General features: G+C 42.4%; 1 protein-coding gene across 1 annotated transcript; it reads left to right on the top strand.

The window, feature by feature from the left end:
• Positions 1-1,450: 1,450 nt before the first annotated feature.
• Positions 1,451-5,046, top strand: LOC147420634 (2-methyl-6-phytyl-1,4-hydroquinone methyltransferase 1, chloroplastic-like). The gene is made up of 3 exons (XM_086504670.1): positions 1,451-2,272; positions 3,723-4,029; positions 4,732-5,046. The coding sequence occupies exons 1-3, from the start codon at positions 1,656-1,658 to the stop codon at positions 4,885-4,887; spliced, it is 1,080 nt and encodes a 359-aa protein (XP_086360796.1). The 5' UTR covers positions 1,451-1,655; the 3' UTR covers positions 4,888-5,046.
• The last annotated feature ends 5,478 nt before the right edge of the window (positions 5,047-10,524 follow it).

Below are 10,524 nucleotides of genomic sequence, written 5' to 3'. Positions count from 1 at the left end.
ATTTTCAATAATAGACTCAATTTACAAAATGTACAATAACACCTTTAGCATAGGATAGGTATGCACAACAAGGCCTTTTATTTATAAGGCTAAGGATGGGTATCCGGTTGGGGCCTTTTTGACCGACCAACTCTATTCGCTCAGACTCCACTTGAAGCAGTCGAAGCCTACAATGAAGAAAGCACTAGACAAGAGGAAGGGTAAATGCAAAAGATAAAGCCCTCTACATCTGAAATTTTGGATATACCAAAATTCAAGAAAGAGGAGGAGGAATGTAGATTGTGGTACAATCACTTTAAAAGGGATGCCTTGCACTAGTCCTCTATAAAGGCTATAGGTTGAGGCTTTCCAAAGTTACCACCATCGGCAGTGCCATGTGGAGGCATAGCGGAGCAGTTCCATATTGTACAACTATGCAAACAATCAGAACCTAGTACTGACACCTATAAATAGGACCCATTAATCTCATTTTAAGTCTCTTAACTCTTTAGACTCTTAGTTTACGACTCTTGCAATGTATCACTCAAGAGAGCTTAGAAGAGCTTACAAGCACTTAATGTTGGTCCTTTGTATCATTTATACTTTTCAAGCGAGAACATGATTTCAGGTTGTTAGTCAATTATTTTAATTTGAACCATTTGTATCTAGTTGTACTCTGAACTACTTTCTACAATTTGAATTGCATTCTGAGGTTGCTCATTCAATGTCTCTTAATCTGAACGTGTCTATTCATTTCAGTCTAGTCATTTGTTTGAAGTCTGATGCGAGTCTCGTATGAATCTGTCATCTGAAGTTTGCTTTATCTAATTCTGGTATCTGAAGAATTCCTAATCAGTTACTCTAAGCCTAACTTTGGAATAACTGTTAAGATCCACTTCATTCCACCTTGATCGCCAAGGGATTTCACTATTAGATTGACAAGTAAACTAGGGTGAACTAGGGAGTAAACTAATACATAAACTACGGTAGCTGCCATGGGACATGTGAAATGTGATACCATGGTGGTAAGGCTTTTGTATCAGGACCATGAAGTCTCGAGTTGCGTCTTGTGCGATAAGAGGACGTAAAGTAGGGCTGAACTATGGGTAAAGTAGGGGAGTCATTTCCCCCCTTTGGATGATCCCAATCAATGGCCATTAATCCCCTTGAGACACCCCGTGTGAGATAGAGACGTCGGGACAAACCCCTAGCTTGTGCAAGACACAAGAAAGGGGCGGTTTGAATGGTGTGTGAAGTAACTCCTATGGTGCGAAGACGATAAACTAGGGGCAAACTATGGTTAAAGTAGGTTTTTCCTCGAAGAATTGGATGGTCCAAACACTAGGTGTTGATCCCCCCTCGGACATTTCCTGTTAGATAGTGACAGGAGGGCTAAACCTTTGGAGTCTCTCTCGTGCCTCTGGGTGGTTAGAATTCTCCAATTACCCAATTGTGGCAATTGGGCCGAATTTTGTCATGTGTGAAAATTGCCTCTAAAGGCAGGTTTGTTGTGCGCGACGTGAAGTGTGGCGGGAACGGTGAACCTGGTTTTTTTGCACTTCTTCGAGGTGACTGCAGGGCCCGTCTTATCAGCGTAGACTGTACAACAGAACGGGGCTGCTCACGGGCTGCGCTCCTCTTCCTCGCCCCCGCGCTGCTATCTTTCCCAAGCTTTCATGGAAGCTCTTCTACCCTTCTCCCCTGGGCCTTCCTTTCTCCCCCCTCGTCATTTCCTCCCCACCCATGATCGCTACCTCTGCCTTTCTCACAGAACTTCCCTCTCCCTCCCCTCCCCCTCCTTTCCTAGCTCTCGCTATGGCTATCCCTGCAGTAGTAGATTCTCCCCTTTACCCTTTTTTCCAGCTCTCAAGTTGGGCAACAGATCCGCGCTCTGTGTGCGTGCAACCTCCACTTCACGGCCAGCGTCCCAGCCCCGCTTCATTCAGCACAAGCAGGAAGCTTTCTGGTTCTACCGCTTCCTTTCCATCATCTACGATCACATAATTAACCCCGGTCACTGGACCGAGGACATGCGAGAGGATGCCCTTGAGCCTGCGGACCTGGATGATCCTAATCTCACTGTGGTTGATGTTGGCGGTGGCACGGGATTCTGCACTCTGGGAATTGTCAAGTATGTGAATGCTAAGAATGTCACCATTCTTGACCAATCCCCACACCAGCTTGCGAAGGCCAGAGGCAAGGCGGACCTCAAAGAATGCACCATCTTAGAAGGTGATGCAGAAGATCTCCCGTTTGCCACTGACTCTGTTGATCGATACGTCTCTGCTGGCAGGTATGAGCTTTTGCATGAAGATTTTCAGCTGAATTGACTGTTAATTGGGTGTATGTAAGTGACATCAAGGTGGAATTCATGGGTATGTGCAAGGGGTAAGCCGTTTGCAAGCACAGGAAATTAGTAAACGGTAAATAAGCAAATTGTTGTTATGGCCTAATTCTATGTTGTAAGTATTCTCCTTATACGGGCAATTGCCCATGTAATGATGCTTTCGTGTGTGGCAGCTTCGTCATCTGAGAGGTTTCACCTGCCCAAAAATTGGAGTTTTTCCTTAGACAAGTAGATCTGTTTACTGGCAGATGGTCATGGGATTTTCACTCGAACTTAGACTCACATAATATTGGGATGTACCAATTGTCTAACCATTCAAGGGCTAAAATTTCCAGGCTCTCTTAGAATTTCCCAAATAATCTTCAAGCTTAAAAGGCAGGCATTGAACAGTAATGCCATACTGTCGACTCACATAATATTGGGATGTACCAATTGTCTAACCATTCAAGGGCTAAAATTTCAAGGCTCTCTAGAATTTCCCAAATAATCTTCAAGCTTAAAAGGCAGGCATTGAACAGTAATGCCATACTGTGACGCCAATTGCTGACACATATCAATAGGCTGGTAATGCTGTTTGGAACTACTATTACGGTAGGGACTCTCTGGTTTTGTTTTAGAGGTACTTTTTATTTTTCTGTTTCTTTATACGTGTTCAAGGCACAATGCTGATGAGGTGAATACAGTCAAATTATTTTCCAATATATCGCGCAAGCTTACAGTGTAATCTCTTCCTCAGAGAAGGGGCAATAGTTATTATCATGTAAATCAGCTTTATAAGGGCTTGGACATGGTTATGTACAGGCAGGTGCGATTATGTAATCGCCTCGATTTTCACTCATTCTTGACTTGCTCAACATTTTAAAATCCTTAAGTTGTCTTTTTTGGGTTTAAAATTCTTCTCTTTTGGGTGACTGAGAAGACTGTAAAAGTTTCGCTTGGACACCAATTTTATGGTGGTCCGCAATAGCACGACAGACACCATGGGCATGGGGTATTGCTGGATGTGGGGGACAATCCAATTACATGACAATGGTTGATACACCACTTTTTCCTGGGGTAGTGCTTTGTTGTACTTGTTGTGAGGGAGGCAATAGTGACGGTATTCATGACAATGCTTTGCCATTGAGCTTGTGAAGTATACTGACCCCCCATTTGCCTATGTCCTCCTCATGTTTTTTTGGTCCGTTACTATACCGCAACTTTCTAGCGTTAACTTTCTGACTTATATTCCGAAGGGACGCAAAAGTAGTAAACCTGGTCGTTCTCACCTTGTCCATTTGCGTGTGATAGCTTGTTTTTCTCTGTTGAAACTATGTGAAATGGTCCCCAGGATGCTTTTAGAGCAAAGTTTTCAAAAAGTGGGAAAGCTTGAATTGACTATTGAATCTTGTTACAGTATTGAGTACTGGCCCGATCCGCAAAGGGGCATAACGGAAGCGTACCGAGTTCTGAAGAAAGGAGGGAAGGCATGTCTCATAGGTCCAGTGCATCCTACATTTTGGCTATCGAGTTTCTTTGCAGATATGTGGATGCTTTTCCCGACAGAGGACGAGTATATGGATTGGCTCACAAAGGCTGGTTTTACGGATGTGAAGATAAAGCGCATAGGTCCCAAGTGGTACAGGGGTGTGAGGAGACATGGCCTGATAATGGGGTGCTCCGTGACCGGTGTTAAGCCAGAGTGGGGAGACTCCCCCCTGCAGGTGTGGTTTTCGTCCTTATCCTGCATGCTTTCCATTCCTCTTGTCTTGATTATTGTGTTTCTAAGAACCCAATGCCTTCTCAATGCACCAAAATTGTTTGATGGTCGAGAGTGTCTGCCTGTTAGTCTTGATCTGTTGTTTTTGTTTGTTAGCTATTTCATTTTTGTGCTTGAATCTATTTCAAGGATGGTGTTACTAGTTAATCTTGGGTAAAGGAAACCGTAAAATGGTTAGTAAATAGCAGCAGTAAAAGTAGGTGCTATTCCTAAAGACAAATTGGATCTCATGATTTGCACTATTGTAAATTAAAATCTGTTCCCATCACGTGGGATTGCCTCACCACTCATCGTGCATGTGTGCCTGCCTGCCTGCATGCATTGCGTGTGTACATATTGTTTTGTATCTCTTTGTGCATAAGACGTTCATGCGCACACACTTTCATGCCAATGGGACTAAGCATGTGTATGCTGTTCATTGCATGCATGTCAAGGAGTGTCATTGTGCTCACATGAAAACTTGGTTTCAAGCTTGTTGCTATCGGTCCTTGGGTAGATGTTGCATTTGCATGTTGATTACGATTGCAATATCTGGCCACATACTTAAGTCATCTACAAAGGATTCATCTCCCTAATGGGCCGAAGAGGCCGGTTTATTTCAAAGTCTGAAGACTCTATAATAAATTGTTGACATGATTGTGCGCAGCTAGGACCCAAGGCTGAGGATGTGAAAGCTAAAGTCAACCCGATCGTATTCCTATACAGATTTTTACTCGGTGTAATGGCTTCTGTGTACTATGTTCTGGTTCCAATTTATATGTGGATCAAAGATCAAATAGTGCCCAAAGGTCAGCCTATTTAGCAAAGCTCCCTTGTGCTCTACAACTAATGAATTGGTTGCCATTGTGTGTGCTTCTCATGACATTAGTCTTGACTGTCAAATGCCGACCTTTACTACTAAAATGGAGTTTGCCCTTCCACCAGTAATAGAAAGTCAGCTTGCTGGTTTTATTAAGCAAAATGACTTGACTACTACTATTCCTGCACCCACTCTTGGGCTTGCGACTTTAATTTCACAGCGTTTTTAGGCTTTGCAAATTGATTTAACACTTAATGATCAGACAAGCACTGAAGCTGATGTCAGTTGCCATTTCTCTGAAAGAGATATTAGGGTAATTTTTTCGATTCTCCAATTGCCATCTAATGGGCAATAAGCTAATTGAACATAAACTACTCAATTATGTTGTCATAAGTTCACATCTGAAAGAGTATTAAAACTTATTGTACTGAGCCGACAATCCATGACCTAGATAGTGTATCGGTGCAGCTCATGTGAATCGTGATGGGAGTTGTGCGATCTCCGTAATGGGGAAATAGCAGTCCTTCAGGTGTAGAATAGCATCCCAAAACTAGCCTGTAGTGTAAGAGCAAAACAAGAGTATATGTGACAAAAAATAGGCAGTAATTGGAGAGTAAAATGATGGTTATGGTTTTGAAATACCACATGTATAGGTAGGCGTGAATTTCAGGAGTCTTATTTTGCTCGACTCCAATGCGCGAAAATAGACCAGCGCTACCAATCAAAGACTTTGCACCATACCTACCTCATCTAGCTTTAAAGAATCTTGGAACATAGATATGTCCACTGTAACTGACGGTCGACCATGAGGAAAAAACCTGATACCTTGGGGAGTGTCTTCAAATGTAGCTAAGGATGTGGTCACCAATGCACTAGTTATTAGTAATATAGTTTTGATGCTACCATGCAATAATCGGCATGGTTACAAAAGGACTTGCATAGTTGTATCTAAGACAAGTACTTGGTGCATATGAGATATAGCTAATTCAAAAGGCAAACAATAAGTATGCATTGCGTTACCATTGCCCAAGTTACTCGGTACCAAATTGCACTTTTGTGGAGAGGAAGCGCTATATGGCATGGGTTACTAGTAGAAAAAGAGGCAATGATTGTATGAATTGCCCAACAAGGCCAAACACCTAAGGTACAACACAGCAAAGGATGGTTTTTTTCCAAAAGTTTTTGTACATAGGAATTACTAACATGAGGAAACTTGTAGGCATCCTCATGATTAATGACAAGTCAATAATTTGTAAAAAATCTGAACATCTTTAAAATTTAGTACAACAAACGAGAATTAATGAAATTGGAAAGTATTAGAAGACGTGCATAACGAAATGATACGAAAATGAGGGTTAAGATAGTGAAGGGGTAAGTTTTGCTACCGCACTCCAATCATGGATACATTGTCTTGACTACAAATCGAAAGACCCCTAACATCTCCAAGCTCTCTTCCTTCCTTGGGTTCCTTGGATGTACATTTTTCTCTTTCTAATCAATTCAATGGTGCTTATCCTAATAGAAAATTAAAAGGTATTCCTAATGGCTTTAGAAAAATTAATAGGTATTGTTAATTTAAAGATTCTTTCAAAAACCAAAACAATATGCTAGCCTATAACATGCAGAAACGGGCGCAATGATAAAGCACATAGATTTGCAATAGTATCGGTTGGATGTGAGGAAGAAAGGATATAGCATTTAGAGAGAGAGAGAGAGAGAGAGAGAGAGAGAGAGAGAGAGAGAGAGATGAAATGAAATGAAATGTTATATTAACGTCTTCAAAAGGCCAAAGTGACCTATGAGACCAGAAAGTTACAATGTGGTGGATCTGATACAAAGTCAGAGTAACAAAATAATACCATAACAAAACAAAAATATATACTATGGGATCCTAGATTGGTCGATGTGAACTAACCAAAATGGGCAGCTTGTTGGGATAGCTAAATCACAGGAGATCTAGCATCGGTCATTAGCGGATCTCATCAATCTCCTCCATGGTCAGTAGTCTGATCGGGCATCGTGCATGCTTGGCCAGAGTGCTCCGAATCTTCTAATGTAGCCTCCGTCGATGCTGTGTAGTCCTTCGCAGTCGTGGGCGCCTGGATTTCCCCAGCTCAATCACTCGGTCAATCAATGTGCCTCTGGTGTGAGACGAAAGGGAGCTCTGTTGTGGGAGTGGCTCCTGTGGCTGTCCCGTGCCTGCTCTGAAGAAGTCTGTGATCCGTCTCTGAGACTGGCTAGCCTCTCCTCTCATCAGGTTATCTCTGTGTATGCGCAGCTCGAGTAAGAACAAACCCAGACATCTCTGATCCTCGTATCCCATGACTCTGGAGAGTGGTCCAAAACCCTCTTTGAACAAGCAATGGAAGCGGCCTCGTATCTTGTAGTAGACGGGGCAGCGGCATGTGTAGTGCAACTCTGTCTCAGGCTCCATGTCACACAAGGGGCATGTTCTGGCCTCTGTTGGTACTCCGCTGGATCTCCCAGTCTCAATCCGCACAGCTGGTGAGAAGATGTGCGTAACTGGCCAATAGCACATCCTATCCCATGAGACAAGTGGGTGTATGGGTATCTCGGTCTCGTCACAAAACCATCCTCCGTAAGGTGGAGAAGGTGGTCTCTGTAGAAAGCCATCTTCGTGCCCAGTTCCTGTGCTCGCTGTATCCATGTCCTCCTGGTGTCTAGCTAGGTCAGGTCTTGGTGGATGAGCCTGGTGATCTTGGATTGTGTAAGAGTGAGAGATGGTGCATCCAATGAGTACTGGAAGGGTGGAAACCTGTCCATGCTGAACCCATGCGCCTGAAACCATGATGTCATCTCCCCATACCAGCATGTTGTATCTCCCTGCATGGCTAATTGTCGAGAGGACTCAAGTGCAATGCGAGCATATCTGTCTCTAGGAAGTTCTCATGTGCGGTGTATGAAGGAGATTGATCTGGTGAGCGCCTCAACCACTAGGGGGGGGGGGGGGGCCTCTAGCTCTACTCGGATAATGGCACGTTGTACTGATGCCTTGGCTCTAACGAGCCACGTGATCATAGAGACGAGAGGTTTCTCCATGTTCCCCCATCCATCAGTGCGACCCGACCTCCCGTGGTGATCCAATGAAGGTCCCCATATCTCAGCTCCATAGAGCAATGCAGAAGCCACCAAAGTGTCAAAGAGCCAGAGCTTTGTCTGAGGCTCCTGAAACCGAACCTGCGAACACATCCTCTCCAATCTACCCAATGCTGCATGGGCTCTAGTCAATCTGGTCTCTACTGCTCTCCTAAATGAGAATGCAGGTCCGCTAAAAACCACTCCAAGGGAAGTGTAAGCATCTGTGTACTCCACAGTCTCCTGGCCGTATGTGAATGTAGGTGCTGACCTCCTGATCCACTGTGGGGTGGTATTAAAGATCTAGTCGAGCCAAAAATGCCCTCTTCTTCCGTCGCACCAGGCATCGAAAGTCAATCTGTGAATGTCTGTGAGTGACGTCCCCCAAAAGCCCCTCCCTTTGAAGTCTAGCTCTAGTATGAAGACACTCCTCATCGTACCAGCTGTTTTGAGGCATGCTCCCTGATTGGCGTCTCTGTTGTCTCTACTCAGGCCACTTTAAAGAGAAGAAAATGCTAAAGAAAAAATGAAGGAGAAGAGAAACACAAATGAACCAATGGAAAGTCGACCACCTCTTTATATGGACACGAAAGGTCTTTTGACTTTCCACCTTCATGTGTCTTTTCATTTCCTAAATTCACCCTTCACTTATGCAGTTAAGATGTTTCGAAATAATTTTTATTTTTTCGAGATTGGAAAGACCTAATGGTGCTTATGGTAAAGTTAATGATAAAATATAAGACAAGCTAATAAACACATCTATACAAACAAGAAAACAAACATACAAGTCGTAGGTGTGTATTACAAGGGCCAACAACAATAGTATGTGTTATTCAAACCTAGACATCACTCTTGTATGAAGTTCTTTCTGAAGTCTTTTGCATCTATAGGTGTATGCTTTTAAAAGGCATATCTTCAAAGAGGTTTCTCCTCATCGCTTCAAGAAAAATCAATAAGAACTCCAACAAGAAGAACATACAAGGGAAAGAAACATGAAGAAGCACTACAATATAATGAAGCATGCAAGAGAGGCCTCTTTGTAAATAGACAAAAACAATTGTCAGTAGGCTTTTCATTTTCTACTCTTATGCTTCACTTTGCATTTGTTTCATTTAGGTGAAGGAGAAGGTTTTGCTATGCTTTCCACACCTAGATATACATATTTCCAACTAAGCATAGACATCATGGTACTTAGTTGCTATGTAGAGATTTTGTTCCAATTTTAGTCAAGTTGTTAGTCATCATAGCAAGTTACCTACTTAGTTGCTTTGTATAGATTTTAGCTACACTTTCAATCAAGTTGTAATATGTCAAGAAGATAGAATGTCTACTATGTGTATGTATGACCATATCATTATTAGAGGTCATTGGGAGGGTCTTCTAAGAAAATAGAATTTTTGGCATTCTTTCTCTAGAAAATAAGAGTGGTAAAAGAAAAGGTTTTCTCAATACAACTGTTTAAAAAGTGTACTTACAAGTAGATTCTTTCCACAACGTTATAACGGTTATGATGATTGAGGGAACGTCTCTTTTTAGTTACATTGAATGCTCCTTGTCATCTTGGAGGGAAATTCAACAACTCAGTTTTTTGTTCTTTGCAACATTTCTTGCACTGAGCTCTAATGCCTTTCTTGTCTTCCTTGCACTGAGCACTAATGGTTTTCTCCTCCACACCCACCAACCTCCTCACTAAACGTCCTAAATATTATCTATACATTGACTTGGATCCTCAATATGAGCCATTATGTAAGCGAAGCAAAACCAATACACAAGTGACTGTAGCGGAGAAAGAGAGACTCAGAGCAGAGGGAGCAAAACATGTAGACTTTTAGACACATGGCTCGCTCTATCCTTTTAATCTTAAAACTAATGCTTCTCTTGCATTTGCAAATTGTAAATCCTACTGGTTTATCGACCTTTGATGGTGGCTTGCTTGGCTATTGCAAAGCTTTAACTGGCCAAGCTGAAAATCACAAATGCATGCTTTATGCTCAAGCAAAAGAGATTCTACGACTCTCATATCTAGTGTAAGTCCATCTGACCCGTTTCTTATATGGCGGCTTCTTCTTGGGAGGTTTGCGTAAAAGTTTGAATGGCTTTGTGATGCTTGGATCAATATTATCCTTCTGAATGATCCGGTACAAGGCTTCTTGCTCCAGTTGATCCTTTATGACAGTATTCATCTCAAATTCATATGGCGCAAGAGCATTTCAAGTCTTTGTTTTAGGATCATACAACGTTCGTTTACCTCTTGTGAGCTGGGCTCTGACCAACTTGTGATAATAGGATGCAATGTGCATCCATCCCTGAGGTAGTGGTTATCCTCAAACAAGATTTCAACCATCTCTCTGAACTAGGGTTCAGAAGATGCTTTGCTGGCTAATTCCTTCTCAGGTATTTTGGAGGCTCTGTGAGTTGTAGTAGCTGGTTTGTAATCTTTATTAGCCTTCTGATCTACACTTTCCATTCTCAGTTGAAAAATTTCCACTTCTTTAATCAAATCAGTTGTTTGACCCTCCTTTAGAGCTTTAATGACTACTTGGT

The sequence above is a fragment of the Adiantum capillus-veneris genome, chromosome 28 (assembly GCF_014529385.1).
Source record: "Adiantum capillus-veneris isolate H3 chromosome 28, ASM1452938v2, whole genome shotgun sequence".
Classification (NCBI taxonomy): Eukaryota; Viridiplantae; Streptophyta; class Polypodiopsida; order Polypodiales; family Pteridaceae; genus Adiantum; species Adiantum capillus-veneris.
The sequence above is the reverse complement of the archived record's forward strand: the minus strand, read 5'-3'. Positions and strand labels throughout refer to the sequence as shown.